Consider the following 17,344-nt stretch of genomic DNA (forward strand, 5'->3'; position numbering starts at 1 on the left):
CGCTCAAATCTTGCTGGAAAACCGCTCAAACCGCTCAAATCTTGAGTGGTTTTGGAGCGGGATCTCGACCCGGGTGGATTGGTAATGGTTGGCTATTTTGATAATATTCAAAATGAAGGAACAAAAACCTACCCTAATTTAACCAAAAATAATTAATTGATAAAAATGGAGCCGGAAGACTTTCATTTTCGGGACTAAGAATATAGCCCACTGGGGAATATAGGAACTGTGAAAATCAAGTTGTGGGTGAATGGAAGAAGATCTTCAGACATAAAAAATCAGGAGATCCAGACCATCAATAATTGGACGATAGTTTAGTCTGAACCTGGGGTTGCAACTGATTCAACAACCGATGAAGACAGTAATGAGTATCCAGACGTGAAATGTCGGAAGGGTCAATTGCCGCTGGTACCAGCATTAGACTATTCACTGGAAGATTGGCAAACCTATTTAAAAAAAACATTAATCTGCTAAATCGACTAGGGGAATTGAAAAAACTGTTATATCAGGAGTAATTTTAAAAAATTAATCGTAGATTGATCTCATAAGTTTTTTGTGTTATTGATCACAATAACGGTGAAAAAAGGTAGGTCAGAAAAAAAAGGCACTAGAATCACAGGAGCTGATTAAATATAACCATAAAAATGAAAATCAAGGGCCGAATATAGAATATTGAAGGGGCATTGCTAGACAATTATGTATTAAAATACATCCCGAAAATATCATTTTTTCAGTGATGGACTCAAGATATGCGTACGGACAACAACCACACGGCACCCATTCAGGTTATCAGTGTATTTTCTCACTGGCAGGAGGAAATCCACAGGCACATATACTTTAAAACGAGATTTTGTAGTTGATAAATCCAGCCTGCATGATTCCAAAGGATCTCGGATTCTATCGTCAACGGACATCGAATAGTTCGCGCGTTTATCGATTGCATCCTACAGTTCTTTAAAGGAACGAAGCAGAACCTATCACGCTAGCAGAGAAATCCCTAAAAAGATTGGATCATGGATAAATTTCGCTGTGTTACCGAGAGGTAATTTCGCCAAAACGGATTGTGAATAATGGCCAAGTCACAAAATATTGACGGGAAATGAAGAGCCAACAATATGAAAAATGAAGTCAATTGACGTTTCACAATCGATTTTTACCGCACTGGCTAGTAAATCTTTTATGGGCGCCATACACAGCTTACACAAGTACATACAAGCCCTCAACAGAAACAGCAGCACCGCTCAGACAACTATGAAGCATGAAGAACAAGTTTATCTGGTCGGTTGTACTCGAACATTTTCAAAGCAAAAGAACATACGGGTGATGTGCGATGCTAGCCATGATGCGCTGAGTGACAATTTTACTCACAACAGGGACAAAAACTCAACAAACAAGCTAAGAATGCTATCAGTGGTATGGTCGGCTGAATTTTCTGGTTGTTACATTTTAAAGCAAAGCTTTACTGTTATCTCAAATCACAGAACCTTAATCACGCTACCAAACGGGAATAGCAGAAGAGAAACTAAAACAATGTTTATAAGGCTAACTAGTTAGCTCGACAGAACTCTCATATTCGATTTTGTAACCGAACATGAACCAGGGATACAAATTGGCCTGGTTGGCTGGTTTTCTTGCCATCCGGGGGAGTAACGACCAAAAGTAGTCTCTGCCTGAAGCGTCGATGCATGCAAGAAGGGCGTCGATGCATGCAGGAAGGGCTTCGATGCATGCAAGAAAATCTCGACCAATCAGAGGCCGCAAAGTTGCGTTCTGGAGACAAGAAACAAGAAAACAGTGGGTGTTATTACAACCGATACGGAGAGTTACTATAGCTCAGCTTGTAATGAATCCTTGGGGCTGTAAAAATTCAAAAGTCAGGAAGTCCGCCAAAATTTTTTCAACCTCGAGATGTTAAAGGTAATTTGTAAGGACAATTTACAGGTAAAAACAGTCTGGATTATGATTTTAGCGAAGAACAAAGACTTCAAAAAAAAACGTGGCTATGAGAAGATAAATCGGAAAATTAGCAAATGACTTTCATGTGACGCAGGGGCGGATCTAGGATTTTCTCGAGGGAGGGGGGCAGATTTTCAAAAAATTTTCGAAAATTTTGTCTTTTTTTAGGTCGACCGAATTGATTTTTGAGCTCTCCCTAAGGTCGTTTTGATCCCTGTTTTGGCCAAATATTCTGCTGCGCCGCAGGCAAAATTCTGAAAAAAAAACAGTCCAAAAAAGGCATTTTTAGGCACTTTTTGAAAATCTTTGACCAATAAACCGAGTTTTTTCGTCGCGCGCTCCCCCCTCAAAATTAGTATAAATTGGCGCCAAAGGCGCCTTTAGAAAAATTTTAGGGTTTGTCGGCCAAAACTGGATTTCTTAAAAAGAACTGAAGGGGGGACTCTTTGGGTCGGCAGGGGGTCGAATCCCTGAGAGGGGCGTCCGCCCCCCTCTAAATCCGCCCCTGATGTGAAGGATATTTGCCTTAAGATCAAAAATAACTTGTGGTAACTCTCCCATTGAGACAAGCAACCAATAATCGGACTCACTGCTACCATCTCGGACGTGAAAACTTTTTTGAAGCGGCCAGGGACGTTTAGTTCCCCAGAGTTCGTGGCAGTCTGGTGGCGATGGCCAGAAATGGTGTGGTATATAGAAGCTCAAATATAAACCTAGAAACATTGTGCCCTAAACAATATTGGGATAGCTTACATGCCTAGAGAAGCAAATGTGTGCTTTCAACTGGATTTTTGGGGGCCTTTTTTATGCCCCACTGAATCCAAAAAACTTGGGCTAGTTTCTGCATATAGTTTTTCAAGATAGCCATAAGCATTGATTTGTAACAACAAAATTTCCCAAAAAGTGCATAAATTTAACAAATTGGAACACAGGCTGCTAAGAGCGTTCAGTCAGCAGTCTAAAAAAACTATGTACTAACCTAATAAAAATAAGAAACTTTGGAAAAACCAGAAACAAGTGGTTGAGCATTAGCAGCATCGAGATTCTCATAAAACGGCATGAATACGAGAAGATGCTTGAAGACCATCATAATCATGAAGCAAACACCCTCCTAATTTTTCAGGGGAACTAAAACCCAATCCCATACATTTTCATAATGCCTGTTTTTATCAAACATCAACTCTAGGCAAACATGCTGAGCAAGACATTTGAGGTTGAAAATAGTAACTGAACAAAACTTACGAAGCGGAAACAAGGCCGAAAATCTTTGAGCAGACCCCAGTTGCGCCGAAAAAAAAATTAAAAAAAAAAAAGTTTCGGGTCCCCTCCCTTGAAATTACCCTGTAGTAACTATTACCCACCCAGTAGTTAAATTTGATTTTTCATGATATTGAGCATGTCAGCAGCTTAGCGTCATCAAAATCTCCTATATGATTAGTCCTAATTGAACCCGAGCTTGAATAAGTGATTCAATTGATTTTGATAAACTAGTTAATAAGCCGAAAAAAGTCTAATAAGATAAGATTTGCTAATCGCAAGCGTAAGCACAAGACCACTACCTGCTCGTTAATCAGTCAGCTCTTACAGCCCCAATGGCAGATGAATGTCACCGAAGGTGACTAACCTAAAATCGAACTGACTAGGATATATAGTTAGTTTGAGTTCCTAGTTAATTCGAGTTTAGGTTAGTCGCCTTCGGTGACACTTATCTGCCAGTGGTGCTGTATCAGTTGACTAATTGACGGGCAAGTGCCGGTGTTGTGTTCCATCTCTCGCTGTAAAACGACAGTTTTGTTTTGCTGATATTGATTTACAGTGAGACATTTATTGGTCGAAAAAACTTTTGGGAACACGTTTGGAACCTTCATCACAACAAGAAAGCGAGAAACTTGGTGTTGGAAAATTTCTGAAATGCAGTTTTCTCATTGCACAGTTGTTTAAAACAAAGCGTTCTCTAGGTTCATTTCATGAGTTATTATTGCATCAACTGTTTTCTTAACAACTATCGAAAAGCCGTGAAGGTACCAGCACCAAAGGTGAATCAAACAATATTTTTTTTGTGTTCATTGGTGTTCAGGATTTCATTAAAACAACGTTTCTTCTGGTGTTTTGCAATGATGATTATTGCATGAAAAATAATCAGAGGAATAGCACTTAGATTAGCACTTAGAATAGCACATCAGAGAATAAAAAGAAGCTCAAAGATTGAAACACTTTCTGCAGTTTTCTCAGTTTAGATTGATCATGGAGTTTTTGAAGTCTTTTTTGATCAACATAATCAACCACTTCCGCCGCGGGAAACTGTCTACTAATTCTTTCATCAGTCAAGCCAGTTGCTTTCTTATATGGTTGTCTGGTTGAGGTTGACAACTAAAACCTTGGCTTCTCGAACCAACCGCTCTCGGTAACTGTTCAAAATGGCCTCCGTTTCCTTTCAACACCGTGTAAAAACGTCTCTGTAAGTTTCTGCTCTCCTATAATTTGATTGATAAGACTTTCTTTTTGTCCCGACAGGATATTGGGCGACTTTTGTTTAACGTGCTTCCAAATCAGTTCTTCAATTGATGCTGGATCCAATTTACTTCTAATGTTGTTGAACGACTGGGCTGCAGCGGGTTGAGCTAAGAAGATACTGGATCATGATGACCAGGGGCGATTCTCGAGGAGGGGGGATTTTCCAGAAAAATTCGAAAGTTTTGTCGACCTTTTTTTAGGTCGATCAAATTGATTTTTTGAACTCTACCAAGTCACAATAAAGACCCAATTTTGACCAAATTTGCTGCAGGCGTTTTTAGGCGTTATTTTGAAAATTTTGCTTTTTTGTGCGCGCTCACGTTTTTTCAAATCAATTAACATTAACTCCCATTTATAAAAATTTATGTCTTTGTAATGAGAAAATGTCGTTTTCGGCCCTAGCCATGATTGGCCACAAGTAATGGGGAGTTTTTGTTTCATCCTGTTTTGTTATTTGTTGAACTCGCGGTACAAATTTGAACCAACTTGAAAACAAGCAATCAAATCTCATCTATCTATTATGATGAAAAATGTTTAAAGAACCCAAAAAGTAATAGCCAGAAGAACATGAATCAGGTAAAACCTTTTTACCTGATTCATGTTCTTCTGGCTATTACTTTTTTAATTTACAAAAATTATTTGCTCATTTTTTAATTTTATTTTGAACATTTTTTTTTCAATCATTTTGTCTACAATTAAATCAGAAAAATATTGTTTTTATGCTTTGTTCAAAGCGACTACAAACTAAAAAAAATCATCAAAATTCTAGTATTTCAGAATTTCGATGCGCACTTTTTATTTTGTTTCAGTAAATGAGAAGAAGTTTTTAGAAACAGAGTCGAAGCGGAGCTTCGCGTCACTTGCTATGCAAAAATAACATGGAAAACGTAACAAATCGAAAAAAAAAGAAAAAGAAAAAAAGAAAAAGTTTAAAAAATATAAAAAACTAGGTCTGCAAAAAAAATTGAAAAATTAAATTTCTTGATGTGTCTTGATAAAAACTTCTTTTTTTAGAAAATTTTTGATATTATACCAGAAATTTTTTTAAAAAAAACTGGCAACGAAACAAAGCTTACAAAAAAGCAACAAAGTCGACAACATTTGAGCAGACACAAGTTGATCCAAAAAAACTAAAATGTTTCAAGTTTCCCCTGATACTAGAATGAACAATACTTGCCCTTGCAATGAAATATGTTTAAAGCACAATCAAAACAAGCATTTGTTGGCAATTTAGCTGACAAAACTTTAGCAGACAAAGAAAAAACCAACTAATCATGTTTAACCGATTTTTTTTTCAATTGCACACGAACTGAAAAAAAAGTCCGTCCGAGACGCGAACCCCAGACCTTAGGATGTAAATGCCATGGTGTTGCCCCTACGCCCATTAGAAATGAAACTGAAAAAAGGGTTCAATGTTAAAGAAAAGACTTATCAAAACAACAGATTTAAAAAAAATGGCAGCCAAAAAAATGTTGTCATAAAAAACTTTGAGCTATAAAATTTTAAAATTTTTACTAAACACATAAGAAAAAGGAAAAGAAATTATTTTCGAAGCACGTAAAAGAATTTGACTGAGATGGAATAACATAATCTAAAACCGTTTATTGGATAAAAAAAGTACAAATTGCAGAACTTTTAATTATAGTCAAATTTGTTAAAATAAAAAAAAACATATGCTTCGGAAAGTAGGCCCAAAAAAACTGACCAGATGATAAACTTCGTTTTAGCAAAAATGAAAATAAATCGACGGAAACTTGGACAAAACCACGAATATATTTAGAAAAAAAACGATCTTTTTTCAAGAATTTTGTTTGAAACAAAGCTATTGTCTGAAACTAACTTCCCCTAATTACTACCTATATGATGGTAGTCTTTTTTAAATTTTCAAGAAAATGAGCATCTCAGCAGCTTTGAAATTGTTCACAGAATAGTCATTTTTAGTAGGAATCGTGAATTTCACAGCTGCTGAGATGCTCATTTTCCTACTAAAAATGACTATTCTATGAACAAAGTTGTTTACGGGAACAAATGTTCAGTACCCGATTGCATACCCTTGCTTATCGCAAGGGTAATCCCAAATATGAAGTCTAGAGAAGGACTTTTTCAAATGCTTCTGGTTTTTCTGCTCAGCTGGGAGCCCAATTTTGCTTTCAAAAAATAGTTATGGAAAATTTGCAAAGTTACTTAACTTGAAAACTTAAAATCTTTAAACTTAAATCTTTAACTTTAAACTTAAAACCTGAAAATTTTTTGTGACCTAATTTTGAGCAAACCACAAATGAATTGACAGTAAAACTATGAGCAAAAAACTAGAATATTAAGAAGTTACACTTCAATAAAAATTAATATAATTGTCAAAGTTCAATATGGGTTTAGTTATAAGGAAAATGGAAATTTTAACTTAACGTTCATTTCATAAGGTTCATGAGAAAAAGCTCATGTATTGATTCGCCGATAAAACAAAGAACTCTTTTTCAGTGAGATCATTTCTTTGTTGTCTATGATTTTCATAGAATAGGTTATGTATAAATTAAAGGCGAATCTAGGATTTTCTCGGGGGGGGGGGGGGGGGGGGGGGGGGGCGGATTTTCAAAAAATTTTGAAAATTTTGTCGACCTTTTTTTAGGTCGACCATATTGATTTTCTGAGCTCTCGTAAATCACTGAAAAGACTGCCGCATGCAAAAATTAAAACAGGCCAAAAAAAGCGTTTTTAGGCAATTTTCGGAAAATTTGGGCCACCTGCGTTTTTTTTGGCGTGCGCTCCTCCCTCAAAAGTAAGTATATTTCGGCGCCAAGTGTCTATAAATTTTTTTTTTGGGTCAGTCAGCCAAAAATGGATAACTCAAAATAGTACAAAGAGGGGACTCTTTGGGTCGGCAGGGGGTCGAATCCCTGAATGAGGGTCGTCCGCACCCGACCACCCCCCTAAATCCGCTGGTAGTTCTGTTATACCAAAACCTGTTAAGGTGTAATTTGAAAAAAAAATAGTTGATAAAAACGTGGATCGAAAAATCTTAAAATTGAAATAACTTCTCTTAAGTTTTCTGTCGTTTTTAGATAAACAAAAACCGTACAGTCGGAGAGGTTATGCTGCTTGCACATCTGACCTCCGGTTGTATAGTTACGCTTTTGTAATTCAATAACTGTAAGAATACCTGTCTGTCATTTTGGCATCATTATTTTGCTTTTGATTGAGTAAATGTTACGATTGTGGCAGAAGGTGCATTTGTTGGTTTTCAATGGTTAATGAGGCCAGTTGCTAGATGTGATAATGAGCAACCCGGGTGTACACTAGGGTCAAATTACTCTAATTGCGCCTTGGGTTGAATGGAATTATGGGTAGTAATCAACCAGGTGCGGCTAATGCGGAGAGAGGGAATAAATGAAAGTCTCTGATTGGAAGAGACGGCCAGCCAATCAGCGAACAGAGAGGGTACAGATGTGAAAGAATGAGGTAAAGTTGAACTGGGGAAAGAATACAGAGAGGGAAAAAGAGCGAATAGGAGATAACAAAGGGGCTCCAATTCACTTCACTTAGTTACAGGAGGGATCGATCACTCTATGCTTGAGACTAATTTCGCTTCAGTTGAGCTTCATTTTCCTATAAACTGATAAAAATCTTCACTTTAAACCAATCACGACGCTTTTTTCCATTCTTTCTGTTCGGATAAGAGACGGAAAATAAAATAGTAACGTAAGAAGAAGAATTGACTCGGAAGATAGAAGCAAAGTAAATTCAGCACACAACAAACCATCGAACCCAACTAGACCCGAATTGTTCACGCCTTTCGCAGTCCATATCTTCTCTTCTGGTACACTGAATGAATGTTGTTTGTAGTAGTTTCCAACCCAATACACTCGACAACACACAAGCAAATTGTCTAGTTACCCCATCGCTCGACGACAATATATTAGACTGCCTCAATCACAGGTAACTAATTCAGATAGATTGTCATCAGTAAAAGAGGACACTTGATTGGAACCTTTGGAGCCTAACAGGGTAGGAGAAGCATCATTACGAAGTCATCCGAAACAGTAATTGCAGACCACACTCAAAAACCAACAGGCAGGTGTAAGAGCAAAAACTTTTCCAGGAGAATAATTAGATATTCGGATCTGCTACACTAAAAATAGAGAAGAAAAGAAGAAAAAATTCAGTCTGTGCTTGGATCCAGTAGAAACAAAACGTGTGCCAGAGTGAAGTTACTTGATTATACCAGCAATTCCTGTAAAACTATATTGAGGTTGTGAAACTGGGGTGTATCATCAGCAGCTGATCAACATCTTCACTTCCTTTAAAGTCCCGAATTTTCTGCCACTGCGTTTCTTCACTTAGCAGTCTATACCAACACAGAAAGAGGCACAGACAAACAAATTCCTACTCAAATCACATCAACTCGATTTATTTGACATTGCCCGGTCTAAGGTCAGTTCAATCAACGTCTAAAGAATGTAAAAATTTTTTATTTCACGGGAAATACTGATTTTAATTTTCATATAGTAGTAGTTTTTGATTTTAAAGAGTCAATGAACGTAATTCAGACTCTTATATAGGTCGCAAAATTTTTTTTTTTTTTTTTCAGCAACTAAAAGTCTTGAAGCGTAATTTTTCACGGCTTGACTTCTGATTTATTTTAAAGTTCAGTTCGTTTTCTTTGTTAAAAGGAAAGCGAACTCCACTATCAAACAGCAAAACTGTAAAGGCCACGAAAAACGTGGTCAACTTCTTGTTTCGAAAATGGAATTTAGTTTTCAGGTTTCCCAGCAAAATAAAAATATTACTTATTGATCCAGTTTTCTATTTTATCAAAAATTGCCAATCATGAATTGCTCTAAGAATCAAGAACATTAAGGCCATCAATTTTTTTAAATGAATTTCGAAATTTTTTCAAAAAAAACAAATTCGTTTTTTCTGTCTGTTTACTTGCTTTTATTGACTCTTTTCCAACTGTTAGCTAGCTGTTTGAAATCCTAATTGTTTTTTCACGCCATTATTCAAGTACTTCAACGACGGTTCGTACGCAAGCGAGTGCATTATCGTGGTAAAGCCACCATTTGGGTGCTCGTTTTGCTTGAAAAACACCCGATTACAATGTTTTTCCTGAACTTTGGTGGTCTACGGAGAAATGTAACATTTAAAAGCTCAATTAAAGAAAGAGTACCAGATTTTGGTGTAATAGACACAAAAAGTTTTGGCGACGAAGTCTAGATACAAACTGAAAAAATTTGTAAAAAAAAAGTCAAGCTTTAACATTTTTTTCATAAGCATTGATTATTTTCTTTGTTGTCTATCATTTTCATAGACAAGGTAATTTATAAATGGCTAAACTATTGCACTTAAATTTCTCTTTAATTCTCTCTCTCACCCCCCCCCCCCCCCCCTCAACCTTCAACCCGCAGTCTTAAAAACGGAAATAATCAAACCAATTTTTCAATTTTTCTCTACACTGAGGGAACATTTTTGGAATCTGAATCACAATTAATCGAGCTTCAAACTGGTGTATTACTCAACCTAATCTGACATTTTTTTGTTACGTTTAGATTTTACAAGAAAAAACTACCATGCACCATAGTTTCTTCCCGCTCACTTTGCGAAGTATTGCAAGCATAAAATCATCCTTAATGTATTTCTGATTTAACAGCGTTTTCTTTCGTTTTAGAAATAACTCGCCTTGAGAACAAAAACTTTAATTGGAGGAGATTGTGGATACTATCGAGTTTGCAATCGGACGAAAAATCTCACAAGCTTTCCGATGAATATGCCACATAAAGGTAAGAATGCAGAAATATAGCCCTAAATAATGCAAAATTGAGATGCTGTTTTACTCCCTTACCCTAAGCAATCAAGCGCATCGCTGAAAAAAAAACGCCCAGAATGTTTGATAAATATTTCAAACTAAATCAATATAGCAATGCACTTAATTTCCTTGCATGCAATGGATCATGATGGACCTAAAAAGATTTTTCCAAGGGGCGGTTTTTTAAATATAAGCAATTTCACGACCTTTTTTGAGAGAAACCGAACTAAAAATGAGTATATGTTGTCACCCAAGGCGCCTTGAGTGTTTTGGGAGAGCTCGGGAAATCAATTTGGTTGGACTAGAAAAAAGTCCTAAAACAATTGAGTTTTTTTTTTGAAAATCTTACAACCGTCTCTTAATAATAATCACTTTAAATTGCTAAGCCATTATAATAAATCCATTTTAAGACGATGTGTTCTATGATTGTGAACTTGACCAATGAATTTGATCTCACACTAGTGTAGCTTCTCTTTTCATTATTTCCACGCTCATTGACGGATAGTTCACAATAGAAATTATTACACTGAAATGTCGGCCCATTCCAAAGACTTCTTCTAGCTGGGAATAAACACTAAATCAGTTGGGAAACAGGTTAATTTTAAAAATTATATGAGAATTTTTTTAAGTTGACAAAACCTTATCATTCAACTTTTTTATTCTGAACATTTTTCAAAATGGTTAGGAAAAACATCATGGGCCAACGATATGCACATAGTCGATTTTTCCCCTAAATATTAATCGGATGATTTGAAATGCAAAAAGAACATATGCGAACTCATGAAAGTTGGCTGCACTCTTCTTTTTTGAGATATAACAGATCTTTGAGTGGCTTTTGAAAGCTACCCGTCAATTAGCAGAGTCGGCGACTGTCTTCTATTTCACACTGGAATATCCATCTATATTCCTCTAATAGTTCAATAAAACGTCTGCTCGGTGCCTTTTTTGCTTTGTTCACACGATAGAGCAGCTCATCAGCTGGAAGCAATGCCTAATTAGACCAGCAGCAGAAACAAGCAAAGAATAGCATAGCGAGACCTTCTGGACATAAACACTCTATCGTGGCAGATTCCAACAGCAGTTGTAAGCCAACCAAAAGCAGCTACATTATTATTTCTCAAGTATCAAAAGCAGAAATCAAGTTATGGTCAGTTCAAATAAGTAACCAGGCATGTACCTTCCCCCAATATTTTTAGGCTCAAGGCCTTCCGCATTCGAAGATTTTTTTATATACATTTTTTGCCATATCTATTTGTGGCCGAAAACTTTTCAGCCAAAAATTAAATAACAAATTTCTGAAATTTGACGCTTATTGAAGTATCCATTTGGGTAATTTGAAGGGGGAGCTGTAGTGAAGTGACCAAGTCTCGACTTGTCAATCAAACGTTTGGAGAAGTGAGTCCTGCCGCTTTCCGTGGTGGATAAATTGTCTTAAATAGTTATCACCAATGCCTCTAAATGAACCATGATGTGGTTCCAGCTATACCTAAACTCAATACAACAGAAAACTGGCACCAAACATAAAAGATGCGTAGCATGCCGACACAAACCGATATATTTTCTCCGTCATGTGGTTTGTCTTTTTCCCCGAAGCGTTGCTGTGTTTTGTCTTGATACGTGATAGATTTTAAAACCAAGGTAACACATCCAAGCCCCAATCTTAGACAATTAAAATCGAACTTTTACAAAAAAGCTCTAATCAAATGTTATCCGAATTAAATCCGAATTTTTACTGTGGTCTAGTTTCAAAAAAAAGATAGCGGCAACTTTGATTGCTTATTGAGGCCTCATCTCAATTCTATTAGAGTCCTCCATCCGTCTTATCTACTCAGTGTAGAATTTAAGTTACATTGCGCTGTCTTATCTCTAAATATATCTATCCTGTTTAGTACCTGTTGTTTTATTTTCCTGTTCTTTTCTGTTTGTTGTTTACCCATACTGGGTCCAAGAGCGGGTTATGATCCTCCGATAGCGAATTTGATGTGTTCATCTTCTAAATGATGTCGAAATATAGAGGTGGAATGGATATATTAAAGTGGGAGACGGGGGAGTTATGGTTTATTTATGCACTCGTTATTACGCTCAATAACCATAAACGTTATCAATTAGCAGAGATTCACGCAGTCGTAAATGCGTGTGTAGATAGTACTCCCCCTCTCATCTATTTTTCATAGCCTCACCCCGACTAGCCTTTCTCGCTTTCCCTTAGGAGTTATTCATGAGGTGTATTCTCGCCTTCAGGCTCCATCATAAGTGCTTAAAACGAATCGCTTTCGCTTCAGTTAGTCGATGTGCCTGTTGCTGCATCCATCAATTAGCAGTTACCCACCCAGCTTGACCAATATAACTCGCATAATTAATTGTGTCTAGCGTTTAACTATTAATATTTAAGTATCATTCGACCTTCCTATAATTCGCCGCAAAAACACGTTCTCCAAGAAATTGAATTCTTCAAAAATTTTGCTCATTCAATTAAAATTTAAGCAAAATACATCCATTGATCCACTTTTCCTATTAATGTTTGAATTCGAGGAAGTAGAAGTTTGAGAGCTTACGCAAGCTACAAAAGTGAGCTAAACACTGTCTATCCTGCCTGCGTTGACTGAGCGAAGGGTTGTCTAGAATAACGGAATGAGTGAAGAGAGGGAAGGGCGGAAGAGGGGTCTAATGTGTTGTTGGGTTGTGGAGGATCCATTTCTGAGAGGATGGCGATTAATTTCCCTCATTACTTCCACCCACCTCCCTCCAAAGACTCCAATTACCCCATTCCCTCTCACTAGACCCCTAAACTCATCCCCACCCCTCCCCCTTCACCCCTCACACATACTATACTGCACCGGAATATCCAGATCCTATCTCCCCTCACATAGCTGAACTTTTAAGCCTGAAGTTGATCACAGGAGCAGAAACAAAAAGTACAATTGAGCTAATCTAGTGGAAATAATGGCAACAATGCACAAGAAATTAACACATAAGGCAACTAAAAGCAACTAGTTGAAGAGAGTTATTGGATTTACTGGTTATTAGTCTTCAACGAAGTTACTTAGTTTTATTTTCGGCCATCACTTAATTTCCACATTGAACCCATAAAATCTGTTCACAAAACCCATTTCTCTCAGAGGCAGGATTGGAGCTTTTTGAGTGTTGGGAAACCCTCGATGTTTTGTTTAATATGGTCACAAGTAATTAATGGCTGGAAAGGGTCACGAAATTGAGAATGGATTAAGTTGATCATCAAAAATAAGCTGAGAGTTATGTCTCGTTAATTAAACAGAGACAACTAATGGCTCCATCTAAACCCAATCTGCCCAGTTTGACATGAAAGCTCAATATTTTTTTCCATCATGCAACATTCGAAACAGAACCAAATAGCAGGAGTTAGGAATTAACTTCAAAAAAACACTTCCAATTTTTTAGCTTCAACAACATCGAGATTTCGGTATTCGGAATAAGCTTTCAATAAATTCCGCCAAAGTTTTGAGAGTCGTTTCAATGAATTGATTGTAGTGAAGCTTGACATAAATACTAGAACAATTTTTTGCTTGGAATGGAAAAGAATTTTAGTTGTGCATTAATTTTCAAGGAAAAATGTATAACTTTTGAAAGGCTTCACTCATTTGATTTTTGTATTGAAACGGTGACCGAAACAATAAACGTAGCATAACATGTATTCGAGGTAAAAAAACAACAGGACTCAACTCAAATTAGGGCAAACCCCTGATCGTTCCGTTCCTGCGCTTTAGCGTCTAAGAAGAATACTCTGTCACTCTCTTCAAACCTCGGAACAATAATCCCTTTTTGATGATTAGAGCACAAAAATTATTAATTTACAACTCACAACACGGATGATTATACAAATTTGGCCTGAAGGTAATTTATCTGAAAAAGGGAACCTCGCGATCAACTTCATCTTGCTCATCGTCAATTTCTGTTGAATTAGGTCACAGTGGTGTGAACCAGCTGGGGGGAGTGTATGTGAATGGGAGACCCCTGCCGGAGTCCACTCGGTCCAAGATAGTGGAACTGGCTCACAGTGGTGCCAGACCATGCGACATATCCCGGCTGCTGCAGGTGCTTAACCTAATAACTCCTTTTTTCCGTTTTCTTTTTGGTAACTTAACCGAAAACCTTCTGACCCGTCTTTTATCAAGATATATCAAAATGACAGCTCATGTTTGTAAATTCTGTTTTCATATGAAAACTCAGCCAAAATTTTTCGGGGCATTGCTTGAAAGGGTACATTACCCCGTAAAAAGGTATTTATGTTTCGACCTTGAGTTCGACTATAGGGCCTTCTCGACTATGGATTTTCGGTCGAACTCTGACAAGTGTTCGACCCTTCTCGTTCGAAACATAGTTCGCAAACCTCGACCCGGGTAATAAAACTATAGTGTTTGTTATAAAAAATGAAAGTGCTGTTTGCCTTAGGTTTCAAATGGGTGTGTGTCAAAGATACTGGGCAGATACTATGAGACAGGCACCATCAAGCCAAAAGCCATCGGGGGCAGCAAGCCAAGAGTGGCAACACAGGACGTCGTGAACAAAATAGCCGACTACAAACAGGAATGCGCATCTATTTTCGCGTGGGAAATCAGAGACCGACTCTTACAAGACCAGGTGTGCAAAGAGGACACAGTTCCTTCCGTCTCCTCAATCAACCGAGTTTTAAGGAACCTTTCGAACTCTACTCCTGCTGATCACAATCACAACCTTAAGCACAGTCCTGGTTCAGATTCAGTGGCAAATGTTAACTCAGGAACCCTTCTACACACTCCAGGAAGTAACGGCGCACAGAACTCAGATGACGCAACGGATGCGGCGACTGCTGTTGCAAACGGGACGTACAAAATCATGACTCACTACAGACCAAACCAGTCGCCTGGGTCCAACAATGGCTGGCCATGTTCCAATGGGGGTGGGGGTAAAGTAACCCCAGGGGCATCCCCTTCGCCATTTTACTCCTACAACATTTCACCCGGATCTCAGTACATAGCAATCGCCGCAGCGGCGGCCCAAGCGGCGGTGCAAGGGGGTTTTGGGAGCTGTGACAAGAAGACTATGGGAATGATAGGGTCTGATATGGATATGGAAGGGGGAGTTGGACTAAGTGTAGCCGCTTCAGAGGAAGCGAGGATGCAACTGAAACGCAAGCTGCAGAGAAATAGAACTTCATTCACGCCTGAGCAGATTGAAGCACTTGAGAAACGTAAGTTAACATAACAAAAAAGACTTTATTTTGCTTCCAATAGCAAGCAATTTAGAATCACTTCTAAGAATTTTAACCAAGTATTTTGATTTTCATTCTGATTTCGCTAAGTTTTTTGATAAAAAATTGACGTTTACCAATGATTTATTGTATTGCAGAGTTCGAAGTTACCCACTACCCGGATGTGTTTGCTCGTGAAAGACTAGCCGGTAAAATTAATCTACCAGAAGCTCGCATTCAAGTTTGGTTCTCAAACAGACGAGCCAAATGGAGGCGAGAAGAAAAGCTGCGTTCTCAGAAGCAACATCACCATCTTCATCAAACGCCAACAGGTAACACTCCCAACACCATGGACAAGTTTGGAGGATCAGTCAGTCCGGCAACTGGTTTTAATCATCAGTTCCACATGCTGGCGAACAATTTCTACTCTAATCTACCAGCGTATGCAGCACCAGCATTCTACGGGTACAATTGTGCGCCCGCCACACCATTCGACCACCCGGGCGCTCGTGGAATGTATGCGAACTCGACCACAGGTACTGCCTTTATGGGCAGTCTAGCCAATGGACTGACGTCATCAGCAGCAGTTGCCGCTGCTTCTCTTCCTCCTGCTCTTTCTTCTGTAAATAACAACACCATCAACACTCCCTCTCATCTCACCTCTCTCGCCGCTGCTTCTTCGCAGACAGGTGCGGGGGTGGGAGGCGGCCCGTCGCCGAACAGTTTCTACGACTCCTACTTCGCAATGACTAATCACTCGTCCTCCGCTGCCGCCGTCTCGGGTAGATGTGCGGCCATTCCGGCAGGGCTGTCGTTGACGGGAGCACCTCACAACAGCCAGAACCAAGGCCAGCTGCAACTTCCAGGCGCCCCTTCGAGTGCAGACCTCATTGCAATAAATCAGATGCGTTCTCTATGATATCAAAGCAGCAGGAGAAAAGTTTCAAAGTCGGAAAACTAATAAGTTTCAAAATTCAATAAAAACAGATTTTCAGCGTACGTTATAAATTTCAAGCATCTATTTTCAATCAAATTTCTGATCTTTTTCTCTATATTAGATGCTGACATAAATAAAATACTCATTTTTGTTGATTTGAGGACATATTTGTATGTACATTAAGAAAAAAAAAGTCAATGTTTTTTAAATAAAATCGATAGCCCCTGTCATTTAAATGTATAAAATATGACTGCATAATCTTTGAAAATATTTATTGTACTTAGACAAATTTTTACAAATTTATGTTTCTTTTTACTTTTTTTATCGTGTTGCTGGAACAAACGTCTCAGACAGGGCGGATTTAGGTGGATGGGGGCGAACGTTTTTCTTAGGGATTCGACCCCTAAGAAAAAACGAGGGAGAAATCCATTTTGGTGACGGAACCTAACAATTTTTTCTAAAGGTGCCAATATATACTAATTTTGAGGGGGGAGCGCGCGCCAAAAAAAAGCGATATATTATCAAAATTTTCCAAAAAGTGCAAAAAAACGCCTATTTGGCCTGTTTTTTCAAAATTTTGCCTGGCCAAAACAGATCCGCCCCTTGGTGTCAGAACAGAACAGGCTCAATATTTGGTTTCAACACAATTAGAAACAGTTAATTAAGTAACTCGATATGCATCAGCTGCTAGCCTAGACTAATTGTTTTTCGTGGAATATTTTAACTGTCTGGTGGAGTGAGGCTGCATTTGCAGGTGTAAAAGGGGAGGGGCTGAGAAAGAGGACGATGGGGTAGGGAGTTGGGCTGTGGGGAAGTTAGTTTGGATGGATGGATGGCGGAATAATGGGATTGATGCAAATTGAATTCGGGTGCATTTGTGGAGCTGCTGGGTCGGGGGCTGGAGCTTTTAGCCGGAGCAGACGAGTGTCAG

At 38.2% G+C, this 17,344-nt stretch overlaps 2 protein-coding genes across 2 annotated transcripts in view; both read left to right on the plus strand.

The window, feature by feature from the left end:
• The window catches only part of LOC134846964 (elongation factor Tu, mitochondrial-like), a 448,088-nt gene that overhangs the window by 52,160 nt on the left and 378,584 nt on the right, over window positions 1-17,344 (plus strand). The window lies entirely within an intron of this gene.
• On the plus strand, window positions 7,940-16,631 carry LOC134846890 (paired box protein 6 homolog). The gene is made up of 5 exons (XM_063864307.1): window positions 7,940-8,898; window positions 10,133-10,244; window positions 14,211-14,341; window positions 14,699-15,476; window positions 15,635-16,631. Exons 2-5 carry the CDS (start codon window positions 10,226-10,228, stop codon window positions 16,393-16,395), a joined length of 1,689 nt encoding a protein of 562 aa, XP_063720377.1. The 5' UTR covers window positions 7,940-8,898; window positions 10,133-10,225; the 3' UTR covers window positions 16,396-16,631.

Source organism: Symsagittifera roscoffensis, chromosome 1 (assembly GCF_963678635.1).
Source record: "Symsagittifera roscoffensis chromosome 1, txSymRosc1.1, whole genome shotgun sequence".
NCBI classification, from domain to species: domain Eukaryota; kingdom Metazoa; phylum Xenacoelomorpha; order Acoela; family Convolutidae; genus Symsagittifera; species Symsagittifera roscoffensis.